The following is a 22412-nucleotide window of genomic DNA, read 5'->3' as shown; positions in this document are numbered from 1 at the left end:
GGTTAGTTTGACTTTTAGCTCATCCTTCTTCGCCTCAAAGTGTTTTCAACGTGTTTAGTCACAGTAGCTCTTGATATCATAACGTACTCGCGCTTGAGGTACTGAACTACCACACTGATTGGCAGCATATTGGTCTCAATCATTCGGCACACCAACTGGGTGATGGCCTAATAACAAAGTAACACAGCAGGATTAGCATGCTAGGCTAACAGTGTGTCAGCTGTGTGACTTTATATCTGCACTCTGACGTCTTTCAGAGCACACAAACATCGTAAACACACCTGTCACCTGCCCAATACACTGCTGTTAAACCACAGACACCACAGCTACACCTTATTTTTATACAGTCTATCGGCTGCACACAGCACAGCACGGCTATGCTAACGATGCTAGCCATGCTTACTAGCTGCTAGCCACCGTGCAGGTTGGTAAAATAGATCCCGCACGTCTCTTTGTACCTGCGGGTTGGTGCTCCTGTCAGTGTCGGAGCCTCTGAGACGCTTCAGTCGGTAAATTTGTGTTTTTAAAACTTATGTTGGGGCTTTACTCACTGTCACTCCCTCAAGGTACCAAAATTTGGCACCGATTGATAAAACGTGAATAATGATAAGTAACAAGTTCAGTACCCAACCCAAATATGCAAATTAACCTAGAGACCGACATGCATAACTGGTCAAAAATATTCTTAGTGGTTAACTGCAGACATGCCTAGATTACAGCTTCTCTTGCTACATATCACAACAATGTAGTAGCTTTAAACAGAACTACTCTCCGGGGACTGAAAACATGATCTTTGGAGCCGTTTCTAAATAAACTAACATGACCAAACTCTTCATAATGAAGCATTATGTCACCCAGTGCAGCCATGTGACTCACTGATGTGTTGTTAATAGTTTTTTGTACAACAGAGGAATAAGATATATCAGGCTTTAAATACACACACAATACTTTGACTACTACTAGATCAAGTTATTGTTGGTTTGGCTCTGAAAGAAGAGATTTGTTGACAGTAAGAAAAATAAAGAAAACCACTGGCCTTATCCTTTAAGAGTTTTCATACTAGTTACCTTTAACCTCTGGCATTAATTAATTTACTAACTGAACATTTTGGGTGAAATTCATGACAAGCAGGAGATGTGTACAAAATATTTCCACATGTGAAGGTCGAGTTAAGTGAAACGTTTCTGTCATTTATTGAATTTTGAAAGTGCTGACAGATTTATTACAAAATAACTTATTGCTGGAGCAGCGACTCGGATTTATAACTTGAAAAAGTAGGCAAAAAATTGATTAAAGATGAATAATAAGACAACCAGCATGTTTCCTACTTGTTAATAAGAATCAGAATCACAATAAATAAATGAGTACAGACTGGACTGCTGCTCAGTGGTTTGTGAACTCTTACAGACGTTTGTGTGATTAGAACAAAGGTGTTTTCTTGCAGTGAAACATCTCTGAGTTTTTGGTTTTGTCTGCAGATTTACATCCACACTCTGTTGGTCTTTGGGAAGAGAAGTTACAGTTTTTCAGATTATTATAATTAAAGCTTTTTTAACTCTCAGGCACAAAAACCTATTTGGTGTTTATGTGATAACTGTGCTTTTACCCTCACTCGTTTTAATACAAAGTGTATCGTAATGACACAGGACTATTTACACATCTGAGATTGCTTGTGAATGGAGTCAAAGTTGCATTGCGTAGCAAATATACTCTATGAGACAACACTTATCATGAGAGCGATGAGAACGTCTTTTACAAAACATGATTTGCCCTTTTGGATTTTATGACATTTGTTACTCAGGTGATCGGATGTCGTCTTTATACTCGTTTTAAATTAAAAGCGAGCAGATGGAACACACTGTAAGAAATGTTCAACCTGAAAATGAGGAAAAAAAAACAACCGACTTTAACCTCAGTACACTTTTAAACACATGCTGTGTCGAATTCAAACATATTTATCACATTTCTGTATGAACTGTTGGAATATTTCTATAAGAAATCACGTCCATTAACTCTTCTGTGTTTCCTTCGCTGTCCGCCATCTTTCCAAACATCAGAGCTGAAAAAATTAAATAATCAACATTTTAAAACAAAGTGCCCGAAGCATGATATGAGCAAGAAGATAAATATAATTTATGTTTCTTTTGTCCTTTCTTTTTCTTTTGTTTTTTTTGGGGTTGTTTTTTTTGTTGTTTTTTTGTTGTTTTTTTTTACAATACATACTCCTTGTTGTTCATTTTGTGTTGTAAAAGTCGAGCATCGTCCTCAGGCGCTCGTGTTGTTGCTTGCTGTGCATTCTCAGTCTGTTTGCTTTGGTCGCGCCCTCCTTTGGCATCGCTGTTGCAAAAAGAAAAAAAAGAAACCGAGAAGTAAAGCTACGGACAGACATCAGTCTGAATTTTTTGGTATTTCACTGTTTTTGTTTTTTTTTTGTCTCAGTTTCTAGAAAGAGTTTTCTTTGGAGGGAAACCTGATGAGGATTCCCAAAAGTCTCCAATAAATATCTTTGTCCCAAAAAACTTTTAAGTTTGTTAGTCCGACTCCTCCTCTGTCTGAAAGTTCTTCTTCTCTGCTGGAAATAAAAGGGATCTTTGGTTTGGTTGAATCTGAATTCTCTCCAGCAGGATGAACGTGGCGTTAACGTCGCTCCCGTCCACCAGTCAGTCAGTAAAGTCAGTAAACTGGAAATAGTCAAAACTATGTTCATGTTCATCACGTGTCGGCTGGATCTGAAAACACTCTTCATGTGTGAAAACAACCTGCATCCACACTGAGACTCCTGAACTAAAGGAAAACAGCTAAAACGTTTCTTCTTCTTCGTCCTTTTTTTGGGTGAGAAACAAACATGTGTTCAGATCTCCATCATCATCTGTACTGTGTTTTATTACAGAATAACTCCTGATTAGTTCTCATTTACAGAATCAATCAATAAAAACAGGTATTTTATTCAGGTTTATAAATGCTACTGAGACGTGTGTTTGATCATGAAGTCACCTGACAAAATCAACGTAAAAGCAGCTTAATGACATCACCTGAACTCTGGTTCATTACTGACTTTTACAATGAGTTGAGTTATATTATTACATTTATTTAAATTGGTTTACTTCGTCTTACACACCAGACGGCAACAGAAAACTTTTATCTTTCATGTCCTCACTCGACGTGCACAGATTCACGTCACTACGGGACCCGACGCTGTTTTTAGCGCTTCGGTGCTTAGTGAAGCTTCAGCAGCCGTTCAACACAAATCTGCAGCAGTGTTTTTTTATTATGATTATATGATTATTTTAACTGGGAGCTTTCTGGTCTCATTATAGACATCTTACAGTGTGTGGTGAAATAATATCAGTGAATCAATAAATAAATACTCCTCATGTATACAAACTTCTGTTAAACTATTTTTGTCCAGTAAGTTTCTGAATGGATGGAAGCTTCTAAAGCTCTGCTGACGTTGCTTTTGATGTGACTTCCCAGTAAAATATAAGTATTTTTACATTTATCCGCTAAAAAAAATTCATTTCCAGGTGACAAAAAGGCCTCAGTGTGGATGGAAGGTCAAAACGGAGAGAAAAAGATGTGTTTTCAAATGTAGCCGCCTCAACGTGGCCGAGGTGTCAGTCAGTAAACAGTCGGGGGGGGGTTAATCCACCTCGATGGACTCGCTGCTCTCGTTCACCGGTTTACACTCGTTGGGGAGTCGCTGATGGCGGCTGAGCTGAGTGGCCTGTGTGAAGCTGCGGTCGCAACGCTCGCACCTGACAAACACACAAACAAACACACACATATATATATATATATATATATAGAAACACACACATAGAGAAAGAGAAACAAACAGGAAGAGCAGACAGATGAGACACACACAGCCGTTACTTAAAGTGCTTTTCATGTACAGAAGGTCAGACATCTGAACAGCACAAATACACAAATACACAGATAAAAACCTTTAGATCTGTCAACACACACACACACACACACACACACACACACGTTGCAGTTAACTCTAATATCCAGTGACAGTATAAAGTGTGTGTGAGGCCCAGCGGAGCAGCAAGCTGTAATTGTTGCCCTGATCCTCACAACCTGACCGACAAATTACACACACACACGCTCCACCTGTCAATAATCTATCTAGCGGGCTGAGGAGGGTATTCCCACCTCACACACACACACACACACACACACACACACGGACATATCCAGGCCTGATAAGGCAGTGTCACTGTCACTTTCAATAGAAAGAGAGAAGAGAGGGAGCTTTTAGTGTGAGCTGGAGGGGGTTGTTGGGAGGCAGTTAAATGTATATAAATGTGTGTGTGTGTGTGTGTGTGTGTGTGGAGTGGAGGGGGGGGGCTCTTCAAAGAGAAAGCTGTGTTGAGCTATTGGATTTAGCAGCCCTGAAACAAGACTAACATGCTGTTAGATAGATTGCAGGGGGAGGAGGAGGAGGAGGAGGAGGAGGAGGAGGAGGAGGAGGGTTGTTAGTTAGATAAGGGAGGAAGGACATTTTATTGTATTGAAGCTCGAGCCAGCGTGGACTGAACATCTGGAAGCTCTTTAACTTGAAGCTGTCCTCATAAAGACTCATAAACACATTACAAACCAACAATCAGCATGTTTACACTCTAGTCACCTGCTTACTGATGTTTAAATGTTTACATCAGTGAGAAACCTGCTGAACACCAGCGTCTGCTGGACAAACATCATTTATTCAGTGGTAGAGACGCTATTTTAAGTTTCTTTTATACTAATTTGAATCCCAGTTTGTCTAGACATCATCTCCTGCATCCTCACATCTCCACTAAAACTGACACAGACTGTCAAAGTCCAAATGATTCCATCAGCCAGATAGTTGTTGATTAATCTTCCGTCGATCAACTCATTGATTAATAGAGAGATGGTTGCAGCTCTGGTCCGTGTGCAGCAGGATTTACTCTGCCAGTGATTATTGTGAAATGAACTGATATTGGTCCAACATTTCTGTTTTGAAATACTGACAGGACTGAGCTGTAATAATTAAGCAATAATAAACACTTTTCATCAAAATGATCCAGCTCTGAAAACATCTTACAGATTCTCTATAAATATAAATGTAGACATAAAACATGAAGTTTAAAGATGACCTTTGAACCCAAACCAGAGAGCACAAAGTCTTTTATTCAGTCAGTAAACTTTCTATATTCTGGTGAAGTTAAACGTGTAACGCTCCTCTACATGATCGCTTTATTAACAGCATTAACAGAAACTATATGAGATCTCGCCATCGTACAACTGTGATTTTAATTAATTTAATCATCTTTCCTAAATGAACGTATGGCAGATTGAGCAAATATGTGTCAGAGTTTGCACGAGACGTCTTACAGTCTTGTAAACAGCAGTATTTGTTCTGGAAAGACTTTTAGCAGATGTTTTTTTTTTTACATTTGAGTGCTTCTCATTTTGTAAATTTTCTTACAGCACGAGAAAAAGAAAACAGACCTCTGACTGAACTGAACTGCTCTGCCCTCAAGGTGGACGTTCCTGCTCTTATTTGTCTGTAAATCTACAAAACCGCAGCAGCTACCGACATCAAAGCTCCTCTGAAGCTTCTCTGTCACAGCGACTTATCCAGCAGGACAGACATAAAGACGGTTCTCCGGCACAACAAAGAGCAGATTTTGAAACGAGGCGGCTGCATACCGCTGGCCATCGACCAGCCGGCGTCTCTTACTGGCCGCCTTCCTTCTTTTCTCAGCGGGGGGAAAAATAACGTTGAGCGGTTTGTCCTGATGAAATGACAGAGGCGGCTTTAATCACTTTCCCCTCAAGGATCAGTGAAGTTTCATCTCACCTCTTATCTTAATCTCTTCTGTACGACGGGACAGAAGGAGGAGTAAACAAGAACAGACTGACTGACGGGACACATGTACCAGAAACCTCTTCATTAACCGTGATGTTAAAATCGACCGTGTGGATCACTGAGGCAGCTGCTCACACAAAACTACAAGTGTCACTTCTTTCTCCCAGAATGTGTGTGTTTGAGGTGAACCAGTAGCTCCGCTCAGGTAGAGTTTACACTGAATGAAGATTTCTGACTTTAATCCAATAACTTCCTGTAATGTGAAAGTGTTGCTTAGTGCTGAACACACAGAGAATAACATACAATAAATCAATAAAGCGAATGTTCTCTACCTGATCAGCACCAAACAGCAGACACACTAATAAGAGACTAGCTGGAGAAGAAAGAGGAACATCTGGCAGATAAAAACAGATTCATATGTACCTTTTAGTCTTTGAAGGCATCCTCAGTAAACATCCTGTCTACCTCTGAAATGCTTCTTCTCTACAGACGTATTTAACAGCTGTAACACTAGATGATCTAGATGATCATCTTCAGCATCTCCAGAGTCACAATTTGGCAAAAACTGCATTTTTCTACTATCGGCTTGAAATAATTTACAAGATAAACTTGATTTGGAAACGTTGCCTTCATACCAGACACTGAAACAACAATTCAGTTCATGAGATGTTATTGTTTTAAATAAATAAGCTTCTCAGCTCTTTGACATCTCAACATCTTTTAAGCTGATATGTTGAACTTGTTAGCAAACAGTTGCTTTTATTTCCACATCCAGCAGTTACGGAGCAACATTATCATTCATGTGTTCTCTGTTTTTACTCTCTACCAACTATTTAGCTGCTAAATGCTCCACTATGTTCACCAGCTAGTCTACAGCTAACTGTGTCTGTTTGCTGTTTGCTGCTGAGCAGGTAGTGTACAGTGACTTTTTACAGCTTTTTCTCTGAAAACGACGCTATGAGAGATGCTGAGAGTGAAGCAAAACATTAAAGTTGCAGCCGGACAGATGAACAATGAGCTGAAACTCACTATAAAGCTCCGTAAAGCCGAGAGGAGCTGCAGAGTCGCTGATATTTCTCTGTGGGTTCATCACTACATCAACATCAAGCTGGAGGGGCTGTTGGGTGCTTTATCTGTAACCTCCTATTACAAGATCCTGATTTACTGATATATTTTTGTAAGAAGATGTGTTAAATTATGTTACAAAGGCCAAGAGGAACAAAGTTAGATCTCTCTTTAAAATACAGATTAAAAAACAGAAACAAAAGTCCAAACTGTTAGTTTTGAACCCTGACCCAGACTAAAGAAAGCAGGAACATCTCAAATCCATCTTAAATCAGCTTATCAAACACAAACCTTCCTGTTTTGCTTTCTTCAGTCCTCAGAGGGATGTTTAATGTTTTGTTGTGTGAGTATTTTCTTGTGAGAAACTGAACAGAAAACAGTAGAAGAGGGAATAACAGAGCAGCGGAGAGTATCAGCGGCGGTTTGACAGCCTCCACAGTCCAGCGAGCATCGGTGCTGAAAAGCTGCCGACCACACAGAATCCCTGCCTCCCGTCTCCTCACTGAGAAAATAAAGTTGAGCGTTTTCTCCCTGACAAAGTGACAGTGGCAGCTTTAATCTATCCGCCACACCGTCCAAAAGGAGATAACTCCCCGAGGCCATCGATCTGCTAAAGATTTCTGACGCCCCGTCCGTGATTGTCTTTGTCCCGCTCTGCCTCCGCCGAGACTCTGAAGTGCTGATGAAAAGGTTCGGGGGGGGGGGGGGGGGGTTTCCTCCGATTGCTTATTAAAGAACGCTGATTTGCTTTAACCGGATTTCTCGCCCCGGCGCTTGTCGTTTCACTTTTTACACCGTGATCTCTTGTTCCTCCACGCGTTTCCTCTCTCGTTTTCTTTTAGCACCTTCTGGCTCCGAGTTCACGTTTCTCTGATTGCTTATTAAGAACGTTAATTTGTTTCCACCGGTTTCCCCCTGACGCCTGTCCTCTGGATGTCCCACAACTCAAAGCCCTAATTTTGTTTTCTTCAATTTCTTTTTTATATCTCTTACTCTTTTCACTCCCTCGTGCCCTTTTTCCCTGGATGCTGACCTCTGCGTCCGCTGGGGGAATCTTTATTGTCCTGCTGCTGCTGACAGGATGACAATGTGACAACAGCAGCCTCCACAAACCCCCTAATTGCAGTGTGGCTTGCCCTCTAATTATATCAGTAAAAAAAATATGGAAATGAGCGGTCCGCCGTGCAGAGATTCATTAGCAGGCTGCTAACCGTCATGATGGAGCTGCTTCTGTATTTACACTCAACGTTGTGGGCATTTCAGCTGATGCAAAGTGATTTATAACGAGAACAAGAGGAGACTTTCCTCCACGGTCAACGTCACAGGCAGCACATAGTAAAGAGTGCAAAGGTCAGAGGTCACAGCAGCCTTGACATGTCTGCAAAGAGATCATGAATAATGGAAAAACAGGTGTAGAGAGAAATAAGGAGCTGCTGAACAAGACAAATATTTTGGGGCCTTAAACTGAATTCTGGTTCCCGCCTGGTTTAATGTGCTGAACTAAAACACAATAATATTAAAATATACACGACAGCCAAAAAGAGTCAATATTTATCATTTGTGCACAAGCTGTATGTCCCGATGGACTCTCCACACTGTCATCTGCTCTCATTAAAATTTATTCTTTTATGTGAAAAAACACGATTTCCAGCCCAAAATAAGCAGTTTTAGTTCAGCCAGAGTCTGTTTTCACCTTTCATTAAGTACAACAGAATAATAATATTAATCAAGGTTCAATAACTGATCTTTCTTTTCCTTTTGTTAAGAAATTAGCTATAAAAATGATTATTATTCTAGTAATAATATTCAGAGGTGACTGAGAGTTCATATACATGTATTTATATAAACACTGTCTGTTTTAAGACGTCAGTCTTTTCTTTTTCATTTGATGGAAAATGTAAAATCAGCTACATTAATCACTCACATGTCGACCTGTTTAATAATTAATCCTTAACTAAACCTAATATAGATAGATAGATAGATAGATAAATAGATAGATAGATAGATAGATAGATAAATAGATAGATAGATAGATAGATAGATAGATCCACTCATTATACTCATTGTATCGGTGATGGTTGAGCATTGAACCAACAGTGAACAATGATCCTTATTATTGATAATTATGAGTATTTCTCAGCCCTTTAATGTCAGTGAGGTGATTAATAATCATTGAGCTTCATGTTGTTGTCAGACTGCAGCTCTATGACGATGAAGCTGTTTTGTTTCTATTGATTCAGCAGAATTTAACATAAAGAGTTAAAAAATGTTTGCTCTTTATATTATTATATTTACCTTAATGTTGCACTCTACAGTGACTTTATTGCTGCTGTCATGTAAAGGTATTTAATGGAAGTCACCAGATGTTTTAATCAAAAGAAGAGATAACAGTCCAAACTCTGGTGAATAAAGAGACTTCCTGTAACTGCTTCACAATAAAAGCCTGTCAGTAGTTTGCCAGCAGACATTTTATTATCATTATTATTATTGTTACTGTGAAGCAGTATATAGATATAGATGGATATGATATGAAGTTATAGTAGGTGGTTGTTGTCACTTTTCATTTAAAGTCAAACTATTGTTCAAACATGAGACAGAACTTGTGTTTCAGTTGTTAGTTAAATGTTATCATCCCGACACATCGCTCTGTCTGTAAACTAGACTGTTGTTGCTCTGTTTGAGTTCAACGAGCCGTGAAGAACAGATAAGTGACTCCAAAGCATCTGTGAAACAAAGATTATGTAGCATTTTACACCAGCGACAGCAGCGTAACAGATACTGGTGAGGCTGTTTGCCTTCGTGCCTTTTTAGATCAGAAGCAGCTCTGTGCTGAAAACCCGCTAGGAGCAGCGTCGGTCGCTATAGAAACCAGTAAGATGATCAAACACGGTTCAGGAAGGCCAGTTTGAGTAATTGATATGTTTTTAGTTTAAAGGCTGCATCATGGTTTATTATTAATATAAATAGCAATTAATCTGCCGGTTATTTTCTTGATTAATCGATTGTTTAGTCAATGAAACCTTATCAATAGTAAAGAAATGACATAAAAGAGCCCTAACAGTCCAAAACCACAAGATTATTGTAAATTACATTTGGCATTTTTGCTTGAAAAATGACTGAAATGATTAATCGATTATCTAAATAGTTGCCAATTAAATTTCTTTTGACTAATTGATTAATTGACTGATTGTTGCAGCTCTATTTATTACTTATTGATACCATAAGAAAGGATTTTACTCTTTTAGCTGAGACCTGCGGTGGTCTTATTGAACTGAATATGGACACTTTGATTTGACACAATGCTAATATAATACCTTACAGTAACGTTACCATGACGATAAATCTGAGTCGTCTGTTAGCTTGTCAACTAAGCGAGGCAGCGGAGGCACCAAGAATGGAACAACGTCAAATCTATATTCAAGTATTATAGTTAATAATAAAGTATTATAGTTAATAATAAAGTATTATAGTTAATAATAAAGTATTATAGTTTAGGCCACACATGTAACATTCATTCAAACCTTTTTATGTGTGTGTTGTTTTTAAAGCAGTAGCAGGAAGTGATAGTGAGGGCGTCAGTAGGCGGTGAAGAGGGTGTCAGTAGGTGTTAGCTGGGTGTCATAACTAAGTGAAACTGGTCAGTCTGCAGCCAGCAGTGGGAGCAGTGGGAGCAGAGGGGGGGTTGGGTGGGTTGGGGGGTACTCACTGTTACTTACTTGAACGGCTTCTCTCCAGTGTGCGTGCGGATGTGGTTGTTGAGCGTGGTGGCGCCGGCGAACGCCCGGCCGCAGTATCCACATTTGAAGGGTCGGTCGCTGGAGTGAGTCACCACGTGATTCCTCAACTCTGACGGCTGAGAGAAGGACAGCGAGCAATGGCCACACTGGTACGGCCTGAGAGAGAGACAGGTGAGAGACAGACAGGTGAGAGAGAGACAGGTGAGAGACAGACAGGTGAGAGAGAGACAGACAAGTGAGAAAAGGATGGAGACGTGTGTGTGTGTGATGGTTTTGACTCACCACCACCTTCTGCTTAGTCCTACACATTAATCCTGTCTGTCTAATAAACTCAATGAAAACTCTGCTGCTCCCACTTGACAGGTTCATTAAAGTTTTAATGCTGAGCTCCTGAATCCAGTCTTCTTAAGTTCTTCCTTCATATATAGTCTTTCTTGATCATATTTAGTACAATCTATGCTTGCATGTATAATAGTCTCCTCAGCCAGCTGGAAAATAATATGTGCGTATATCGGTATCGACAATCGGCCACGATGAGTTGGAAATATCGACATATCGGATATCTGCAAAAAATCCAATATCGTGCATCCCTAAATATTAAAGTAAGAAACAACTGGAAGTAGACAAGATAAGAAATATCATAAACAACAAGAAAGTAGTGCAACAGTCAAAAGGTTAAAGGGGCTCAAGTGTTCACCAAAGAGTTTTCAGACGTTTCTTGAATAAATATCTAGTTAGAAGCTCTAAACAAACAGCTGAAAGACAAACGTTACAGATAACTTCATCAACAAGGAAGAATTTATGTTACTCAAACATGAAATATCAATCCAGTTCATCTGACTGGTATTGTGTAGTGTTGCTGCTTTGTGGTTGTATATAGTAATCCTGTTTCTCCATATCATTCCTGTTATTGTATCTACTCTGCATCTACGTCATCTAACACATGTGTGTCGAGGGTCTAAGAAAAGATTGTGTCACATGTTCTACAAATGATAAAACTTGAGATTCCTGAGCTGTATAAATAAACTTGACTTGACAGCCAAACAAGACGAGTGGACACACACACACACACACACACACACACACACACACACACACACACACACACACACACACACACACACACACGTCACGAAAAAAAGAAAATAAACAGACAAGACACACACACATAGATAAACGCACACAAATATACAAAAGACAAAAAAACACTTCCAGGGATACAAACACACATTAAGACACACGCACACACAGCAGGGGGAGTCGGACACTGCTCCAGTAACCATGGCAGCATGACCCTCATCAACAATGCAGGCCTAGATCATGACTGGACCATCTATCACTGAGTGTGTGTGTGTGTGTGTGTGTGTGTGTGTGAGTAATCACAGTTAGAGAGAGTGGGATAGAGACAGTAACAGAACAAGAAAAGAAGAGATAGATATAAAGAGACTGTGTGTGTGTGTGTGTGTGTGTGTGTGTGTGTGTGTGTGTGTGTGTGTGTGTGTGTGTGTGTGTGTGTGTGTGTGTGTGTGTGTGTTCGGCCCAAATGGGAGTTCACAGTGGGAGTGAATCAGACTGAAACAAACAACTAAACAATAGCTGCGTGTCTGCTGGTAGAGAGTCTTTCTTCCATACAGCAGCAGATCTAATCTCACACTGTTTCTATTTACTGAGCTGCTAACATTATCTACTTATTATGTTTGAACCTACAGGACACTTCCAGTGTGATCACAGTTCCTCCTCATGTCCTGCATCCCCTCTGGATCATTCTCCAGCTTTTATCCTGCTGGGAAAATACTACAAATATCTCACTGATCTTAAAGAAAGTATAATGCAGAGACACACTGTTATGACTCACAGGAGGTTGAGCTTAACACCAACACGGTTATTTATTGGAAGCTTTAATTTTAATAAGGTAATGATCTTGTGATATGTTTCTAAACTCCTGAATGTTATCAACAAATTGTTACTCAACTAAAATATTTCCCAGTGAGGCTCTCGGCAGGGTGTGTGCGCGCTGTGTCTGACACTGTAGAGGGCGCTGTGGACTAATCTACAGCAGCACACGGGAAGGCTGCTGTAGAAGAAGAGAGCAGGAAAAGCTTAACGTGACGGATCTGCAGGCTGTGCGTCGCCGCTGTACCGCACACGTGCTGGTTTCTGTTGGTCTCGTCTTCATAAACATGTTGATTATCCGATTATCAGTGCGAGCTGATCATCAACAGCAGGGTCACAAGAAGTCGGCGAGGCTGCAGGTCGCAACGTCAAATTTCTAAGACGTGATTACCTCACAAAGCTAATGTTGCATTCAGGCGTTTCTTGTCAAACTGGTAAAAATTGCCAAGTTTTTCACAAAGGAAGTTGTCTTCAAACACCCGCCAACAAAGTGTAAACACCGGAGGTCAACACTACGAGTCGTGACATTTCATTCAAACATTTTATGGACAAGTGATAAATGTTGCAGACTTACAGTAAATCTCTGTAACATCCTGAGATTAACAAGAGGAAACAGCGGAGGCTCCTGTTATTTACATCCTGCAGAGACAGAAATGATCCTGAACTGATTCAACCTGAGAATTAAAACCTGTTTAACACCTGGTCATCAGATATCACTTAAATACAATATTAAACAACAACAACACTGTGCACACTGGGGGTTGTACTGGATATACTGGTTAGGTCCTATCAATCGACTCAAAAGAAAGCTACATATGTGAACTTAGGAGGATCTGTTACCCTTTGACTCTACTGCTAATTCACATTCATTAACTCAGCTTAACTCACAGGACTGAAGGATGTTTCCTGTCCAAAAGTCTTTATTTGAGGCTCGTCCCTGTTGTGTGTGAACGTAGAGTGAAAACTGAGTTTGTGTTTGAAACGACGAGTCTCTTTGATCAGTCAGCAGTTGTGTATTGATGAGGCGACAGCAGAGACACTCTGAGCTCTGAGGTGATTAGCTGCTGTCTGTCTTCTGTCAATCACATTAACGACCCGATGAAGAGGCTGAGATCCCATTATTAAAGCTGCTTCTAATGACAACGAGCACGGACACTATTAGCACTGTGACAATTAGCATTAGCACTGGTGCTGGGATTGTTACCATCATCATCATCATCATCATCATCACAGTAATCACTATGACCGATACTTTCACTGTCAAACGAAGAACTGACATCATGACTATAATATCCACTACCATCATCATCACCGTTGTCAGATAATTGATCATTACCTCTACCATCACCATCATCAATGCCATCAATATCATTAATATTAACTGTCAAAACAAACAGTTATGAATCTGTTAATGAGCTTCAATGTTTATCACTAAAAACCTGTTAAATGTCCCAGAAGGATGAAGGGAACTCCTTTACTGGACATTATTTATGTTTTATTCACTGTTTCATGCAGTTAAAACACCTTGATTAGAGAGAAACTGGTTTTAAAATATGAATATCTTGTTAAACTCTGAATATAACAGTTCATCTTTGGGTTATTAGCACGACGTTGCCTCTCTGTTGTCTTTTATCAGACTTAACTCTACCAGCAGCTGTGTGAGAGGCACAAACTAACAAACACGTCCACATTCCAGCAGAGACGTTTCTCTATGATGTAATTTGTGTCTCACTGTTAGTTGTTGAAACGTCAGCGCGGCGGTGCGACTGGGACAAATTCCCGTTCGCTGCTTGTACTCAGAAAATAAAGCGATTCTTATTCTGAAACCAATAAGACAAATCTCTGACATCAGTACCTTACAAATAGGTAAACACCCCAGAACTAGAATAAAACAAATAGACCAACATCTTCACCGCTCCAATAAATCACAAACACCTACTGTACCCTGAGAGGATGTAGACAACACACACACACACACACACACACACACACACACACACACACACACACACACATGCACAGAAGAATGTAATAAGAGTAAAATAGTGTAATATAAAATCGAAAAATTCTCACTTGCAGTTTTCCACATAAAAGGTGTCTCACCGTGGGGGTGGGTTCATTTATCAGCCGGCTGGTCTATAAGTTCACGCCTCAGTGGGCCGCACCACTATTTATTAGGTGGGTTTTCTATGAAGAGCTGCATTGATTGTGAATAGTTTAAGTTGATGAATGTGTGGATATTATTTATTAAGGCAGCAGGCCGGGAGATTAATGCCCGGTTATTGTTTATTACAGTGGAGAGAGGAGGAGGAGGAGGAGGAGGAGGAGGAGGTGAAGCATAAACACCTCCATCACACACACACACACACAGGGTGATGTGCAACCTAAATATTTGCACACACAAGCACATGCAAATACATTCTTGTGCGCAAATGAATAAAATCTTTGCAAATTTCTGCACATGTGCATACGTTACCACACACATGGTTTGAGTATCTGTGCTTGAGAGAAACCTCATGAAAGCTGCAGCTCACACCGGCTCTACAGCACACCTGAGACTAACTCTACACTGAAGCTTGAAGCTATGACCCCTGTGGAAGCGCAGGATAAGAAAACGTCTCCACTATGTAGAGCTGAGAGAGCTCAGTGCATTGCAACTTTAAAAAAAAAAAAAAAAAGGCAAAAAGAGGAAACATCTGCATCAGTTTGAGTGCACATGTGTTGCCCTTTGAGGAAAAACTACAAATAGGTAAAACACAAGAAACATTCACCAATTTGACAATACATTTACAACATAAAAAAAAAAAACACGATTCAAATATAAAAAACATGCCGCCAGTCGTACACAACATCAGAAGTTTCACTAAAACTGATGAAGATGCTGGTGATTAGCGAGAGGCTAACGCTAGATGAAGCCAACATGTCCAGTGGAACTGGAATCAATGCAATCTGAACGTCATTAACCAGTGGAAACTTCAGAGTGTTCGTCAGTGTTTTGGTGTGTGTCACAGACTCACTGCAACATCTGTGTTGGTTGAGTCTGCTTGCTGTTTGTCAGGTCAGGTCAGTTTCATATACAGTATACAGCGCAAACATCACAGTTTCTGCCTTTCAGACATTTACGATCTCTACAACAAGAAATGTGTTTGTTTTGCTCTTGTTTTACTTTTTGGCAAACATTTTTTAATGTGACGTACGTGTTGTATAAATGATCTTTTCTTCATTCGCTTGAGTTTTTAAATGTCCTTATTTACGTTGCCACCGTAGCTCAGTAATAAGCCATATGAGGGCATTCAGTCCCAACAGTAACAGAAACACAAGACTTACAAGACTTCAGCCAGTCAAACAAGTAAACAAAACACCCTTCTCTTATGTTACTGCTGATGAGACAACTGATGCTATAAATCTCTCACAGTCTCTGCTTCTATTTCATTACTAATGTCCATTACAAACAAACCTGCTCAACTCGGGCAGCTACACTGAGCAGCATCTCTCTCGGTGCCCGTAAGCAGCGTTACAGTCTGTTGACAGCACAGACAGTCAAATATGCTCAGAGTCAACACGGCTAACGTTACGACAGGCTAACAAAAACACTAAATAGACGCTTCGATCTGGTTCACATGCAAACTAATAATACTTGGTTTGGACAGGAGATGAGAGTGGAACCGGCTGCCATGTTGTTCCCACTTAGCCTCGCCTCTGTGTGTGTGTGTGTGTGTGTGTGTGTGTGTGTGAGATCTATAAAATTAGTCATTTTCAACACGTCTGTGAAACGCGGTTCAGGACAATAAACCTTGTGTGGCCTTTCAACATGGCGTACGGTAACACCAACAGAGTCGGTGTCAACGTGTCGCTGAGTCCACACCTTTAATACATGAGCTGATGATAGAGGCTGAATGCGTGTGTGACTCCGTCCGCATGGCAGCGCGCTCCTCACGGCCCCGATTATTAGGACTACATGGGAATGAAGGTTCTTGGCAGACATTCCTGTTTTCATTTCATCACAGAGGGTCAGAGGTCAGAGAGGTGGTCAGGAGTGGAGAAAGCAGAGTTTGAAACTGCTCTTAACATGCCAAAGTTTTAAAATAGGAGACAACAATGCAAAAGAAAGTTAACGGCTTATTTGTTCAGCTGTGTGTGGCATGGTGGAAGCTTCACACTGCACTGCACTACAAACAACAAACAGACTTCTGTGTCCACCAGCTCTCAGTCAGATCACTATAAAGATACGCTCACATCACACTTCCGTCTTATGAATATTCTCTGTTTCATTTCTTCTGAAGCTCAAACGTTTCCTGTTTCTGTGTGATCTCCAGAGTTTGTCTTCGTCATAGAAAGACACTGCTGCACTGTGTTTGGACACAGAGAGTTTATTTTTCTAGTGTGTTTTATAACCGTTTAAGTACATTATCACACTAACACACAACAAACTGTAACACTGATCTCATAAACTGTTAATATATATTTATTATGCGCATCACAAACGTGACATCACATCCTTTTTTCGGGGGCCAAGAGCGGAGAAATTTGTAGAAATGTTTATATGTTCTCTGCGTTGGTTCTCTCCAGGTGCTCCGACTTCCTCCAACGGACTAAAAACCAGTGAAGTGTGTGTGAACGTGAGTGTGAATGTTTGTCTGTCTCTATAATATATGTTGGTCCTGTGATTAACTGGTAACCAGTGCAGGATGAACACATCGGCTCCACCTCCCCTACAAGCCTCTAGACGTTAAGCTGTTCAGAAAACGGATGGATGGAAACGTAATGTGACCGAACCTTAAAACAAGGCATTGTGGGCAGGTTGTTTCCTTGTGGATTCAAAATAAAAGCCTCTATAAATGTCTTTTATTGTTTATTTTACTCTTTTTCATGTTACTTTATTTTCATGGACTTTATTTCATTTATTTGTACTTTTAATTGCACCATTAAAACTTCTGAACATTCATTTGATGTAAAGCACCTTGTCTGCACCTTTGTTTTGAAAGGTCTGAATAAAATGTATCATTATTATAGTAATTCAGTAATTCAATTAGCAAGCTGTGTTTAAAATGATAGCAGTATAACTGTTTATTTGATAACACAAACATGTTTGAAAAGATCCTATCAACCAGTTTTAAACTCAAATTCTACCAACAAAACATTTCATCCATTTCCAAACACAACACTTGAATCACAGGTCATTTCCTGCTTCGTTTCAAGACACTGAGACAAATTCTTAGAAAATCATTTATAGAACAAGGCTGATGTTATTTCACTTTCCCAAGTGTAAGGTTGCTTTTTTGTGAGTGAGCAGGGTTTGAAGCTGAAAATGTGCAGCGTTATCCCCATATTTAAATGATTATCACGTCTCGCTCCTCTCTGAGAGTGAGGCCATTCACAACAGCCAGTAACACTTCTCGCCTCTTGATGTGCTCTGACAGCACGTTTAACTGGCTCTTTTCACAACAAAATTCTTTGGGGAGGTGAGAAATGATCCTGGGCAGGTAGAGCTGTTGTTTGCTGAGCTTTAAAGTTAATTTTGGACTCCGCTGTGGATGTGTGTGTGTGTGTGTGTGTGTGTTTGCAGCGAGCAGTGATGCAGAGTGAAGTGTGTTGATTGACCCGTATGGAGTCGGTCTAATCCATATGGAGTTATATCTGCGCAGTGAGGACGACTCCTCTGTCCGCCTCGTATAAAGACATTATTCCCCCCGAGACCAGCAGCTATAAATCACTGCTCCCGCCTCGTCAATACACAATCAATGACTCTCTGAACACACACACACACACACATATATACTCTATGTATGTGCAGCACACATACAATCACTGGCAGACCTACGCACAAATACAAAAAGTGTTATTTCTCCGACTCTCCTCTTCTTCTCCTTTGTCCTCCATCATCCCTCCGTCTTTGTTCCTTCCTCTCTTTCTTTGACTACAGTATATTGACCCACCTATTAAAGCACAGAGCTCACATAATGTCCTCTCATCAGCCAGATGTACTCATCAAATGAGCCCAGAACAAACACCGAGCAAACAGCCAATATCATGTCAACACAGAGAGTGCCTCGAGTGTTTTTGGAGGCTGTGGATTGTGGGTAGTGTAGTTTAATCATAGTCATTAAAAGGAGAGCCTACCAACATTTTCATCCGCTGACGTTTCGGAAAGGACACTTTTACCAATTTACCATGTTGTTCTGTAGTGGTGCGTTCACTGGCAGCGTGTTCTTAGTTTATTCCTGCTTGTGGTTAATCTGACAAGCAAATTTAAGTGTGTGGTTTTATTGTAATCTGACCATATTACAAAATATACAAGATATTATGGGTATGCGGATGATGATATTTGATCACTTAAAGTTAACCGCAAAAATTCGAAACCCATCCGAAATTTCCTTCACTCCCAGCAGTATGCAGATTAAACAGCGGAGGACTGTATTATAGCGGCAAACTGACAGATAAAAATAGACTTCGAAGGAATTTCTAAAAGCCCGTCCATCACAGTGATGGATCGTTATTTGTTACTCCTGCGGCTACACGCTGAAAAAAAAAAAAGAAATAGTCATTTTTCAACACATCTGTGTGTCCAGCAGGGACAACACACATCTGTGTTAGTGTTAAATGCAAATATACATCCACACTGTCGGGTGATACGTCTCTATAAATGGAAACTGTTTAGCAACACACACAAACAGTCTGGTTTGAGCCTGACACGCAAACGTTTTGAGTTAATTATGTTTTAAAGAATTTTTCCAAATGAACTTTCGTCTGATCTTAAAACATTTTAACATCAATAAATCATTTGTATTTTGATATTTTTGTCTGATTACTACAAAAATAATGAAGACCATTACTGGAGTATCAGATTCTTACATTTAGTTGTTTTGAGGAGTAAATCAAAGTAAAGGCTGTCAGATCTGAGAGCAACAAATCATTTGTAAGCGTGTAGTTTCAGTTGCAGTACGGTTGTAGAGATGGTTTGTATTTAGGGATGCACGATATTGGATTTTTTGCTGATATCCGATATGCCGATATTTCCAACTGATTGTGGCCGATGCCGATATCGATATATGCACATATTTTTTTCCAGATGGCTGAGGAGGCTATTATACATGCAATCACAGATTGTACTAAATATGATCAAGAAAGACAATATATGAAGGAAGAACTTAGGAAGACTGGATTCAGGAGCTCAGCATTAAAACTTTAATGAACCTGCCAAGTGGGAGCAGCAGAGTTTTCATTGAGTTTATTAGACAGACAGGATTAATGTGTAGGATTTAATCTCTGGTCCACACTCCAGAGCAGAAGGTGGCGGTAATGCACCTAATACGCTGGTTGCCAACCGCCGTTATAAACCAAAAAGATTTTTTTTTTTCCAAACAGAGTGGTACATCCTGTCAGCCGAGGTGTTTCCTATCTGTGTAGCCGAACACAGCAGTGGACTATTTCACCCTGACGGTCCCGGTGTTTCCTCCGCAGGCTCGACTTCACTCAAGCTGCCCGTCAGATCAGCTGCTTCTTCCCACTTTAACCTGAATAACAAACCGGGGCTAACGTTAGCTGAGAGGCTAGCAGAGTGTTAGCAGCAGCATGACCGGAGGGAAGCACAGACAGCTAGCCTCCGCTAGAAGAAGCAGCTGGTCTGACGGGCAGCTGAGTGAAGTGGAGCCTGTGGAGGAAACACCGGGACTGTCAGGGTGAAACAGTCTGTGGACGGAAGCACAGTCAGGCAGCGGAGGAGAAGGAGACATATCGGCCTCTCATAATCGGCAGAAAATGTTCATTTCGGGCCGATGCCGATATTTCATTTTAGAGCTTATATCAGCCGATACCGATGACGTGCCGATAATATCGCGCATCCCTATTTGTATTTGATTTAACTCTATGTGAGAAGATATCGATGCTGTTGATTACCCACAATGCTCCTCTCGCCTCAAAACTCCCAGCGAGTCGAGCGATCTGCCCAACAGAGAAACACTCAACTAAAATCATTTAACAATCCCTGAGAAAGAATTACAGACGATATAATTAACAGTTAAGTTAGTAATGAGAAGAAACAGGTGGTTTATACACTTTATATATGTCAAAATATACATGTATTTTTCTTAAATGACTCCTGAGGATCCTGTCTGTAAACATGTCAGGAAGTGACTTTAAAAAAAAACAAAAACCAACAGAAGAACATCATCATTAGAGTTCATCACTGAAGGCTAATTGGACTGGTCTCTCAGACAGACGACCTTCTTAATTAGAAATTAAAGCTCACTTCAATAAAAACTGACAGATAATGTTTGTAAAGATCCAACAATGAAGGTCAGACTCTGCTTCAATAAACAAATTCAACCACATACAGATAATCAGTGATAATTGAAAGTTAAGTGGCTAATTAAAGTTTAACATCAATTAGTAATCAGGGAGTCGTACTGTAAACGCTCATTAGTCTGCAGTCCAACACGTCTGATGGAAAACACCGACCTCAACACTGAACATCCTCATACTGATGATGTTCTTCTTCTTATTTTACTTTTGATGTGTATTTTTATTTCTATTAGATTAAAGAGAAAATGGATGTAGAGGATGTATAACATTAAATCACCTGTTTATTCCCGACTCATTCTAAACGCCTCCACTGTTCTCTATATGAGCCTAAATGTACATGTAGGATCTTCCTTGTTGAAGTGACTTATGTCGCCCTCCTCTCTCCTGTGAGGTGTCATCATTGTCGTTATTTAAACTGCATGTTTTTAAAGTCTGAATATGTGAATCACTGCCTCCTCACTGCTTACAGTCCTGTCTTGTCAAAGTAAACTGTGGATGACAGAACAAGCTAAATATAAAACTGTTTAACTGAAATTAAAAAATACATTTTCCAAGTAATCAAATGTAATCCTTCCTCCCAGTGTTAATTGTTCAGTTATTTCTTGCTCTGTGTGTTTTGATCCTCTCTTTTCTCTTCCTGTAAAGTGTTAAATATTTCTGATGACTCGTGTTGAGCTCATTTGGAGCGGGTGTATACATAAAAAGATCCAGTCAAAATGTGATTCAGGCCCAACAGCTAACCTCACTCATGATAAAAATGTTGTGATCTGAGTCATGTCGTGAGTCATAGATGTGTGTTTGGATGTCAAACATTTCCAAAACAGAGTAGCTCAAGTCTAGTTTACAGTTTTCTCTCCTTCCTCCTCCTGATCTGACAGGTGACAGACGGCATTCCTGCGTTTTAATGATCCAATCACTTGATAAGGATGAGATCTAAATCCCTCTTGTGAATAAAACCCACATATTCTGTTTCACTCAGAAATACGTCACATTACAAAAGCTAAAGATGTTCTAACTGTGTTTCAGTCAAAATATCAATAAACAATCTTCAATAACGTCTAAATGCTGAAAGCTGTTGAACTGTTCTACAGCTTCTCTGGTAGGAAAACAGTTTAACATGCCCTCTTATGTGATTACTGTAGCTCTCACATGAGTGATACTATATGCTAAATATTAAACTGTATCTCTTAAGTGGAGCGGAGCAAGTGGAGCCAAACGCAGGAGATTATTTATTCAGGGATTGTGAAGGCAAAAACAAAGCTGGCAGGTCGAAAGCAAAACTGAACAACAAACCAGGACTTAAATAGAAATGGAACTAACGAAGGAATGGGGAACAGGTGACCAAAGTGAGAACAGCTGATAGGCTGAGGGGAACACTGGGAGCAGGGAAGGGCTGACAGGTGTGTAGCTGGGAAAAGGAGGGAAACTGAGAGACAAAGAACAGACACACCCACACAGACAGACTGGGAGGCAGTGGGAAAACACCAGGAAGACACAAAGAACAGACTAACTAGTAGAGGCAACTAAAATCATTATAATCTTATAATCAACTCAGATAAGCCTTCTCCCATTCAGTG

General features: G+C 40.2%; 1 protein-coding gene across 12 annotated transcripts in view; it reads right to left on the bottom strand.

The window, feature by feature from the left end:
• The window catches only part of prdm6 (PR domain containing 6), a 144984-nt gene that overhangs the window by 8750 nt on the left and 113822 nt on the right, over positions 1-22412 (bottom strand). For 4 of the 12 annotated variants that reach the window (XM_042420344.1, XM_042420342.1, XM_042420345.1 and 1 more), the window contains exons 10-12: positions 10621-10797; positions 2224-2337; positions 975-2059 (exon numbers count right to left, since the gene is read on the bottom strand). In XM_042420344.1, the coding sequence (XP_042276278.1) occupies positions 1990-2059; positions 2224-2337; positions 10621-10797 (361 nt within the window). In that variant the 3' untranslated portion in view covers positions 975-1989. Of the gene's footprint in view, positions 1-974; positions 2060-2218; positions 2338-3166; positions 3756-10610; positions 10798-22412 lie in introns of those variants that run through there. The other 8 variants (XR_006098028.1, XM_042420349.1, XM_042420350.1 and 5 more) reach the window with 6 other exon arrangements.

The sequence above is a fragment of the Thunnus maccoyii genome, chromosome 9, assembly GCF_910596095.1.
Source record: "Thunnus maccoyii chromosome 9, fThuMac1.1, whole genome shotgun sequence".
In the NCBI taxonomy this organism is placed as follows: domain Eukaryota; kingdom Metazoa; phylum Chordata; class Actinopteri; order Scombriformes; family Scombridae; genus Thunnus; species Thunnus maccoyii.
The sequence above is the reverse complement of the archived record's forward strand: the minus strand, read 5'-3'. Positions and strand labels throughout refer to the sequence as shown.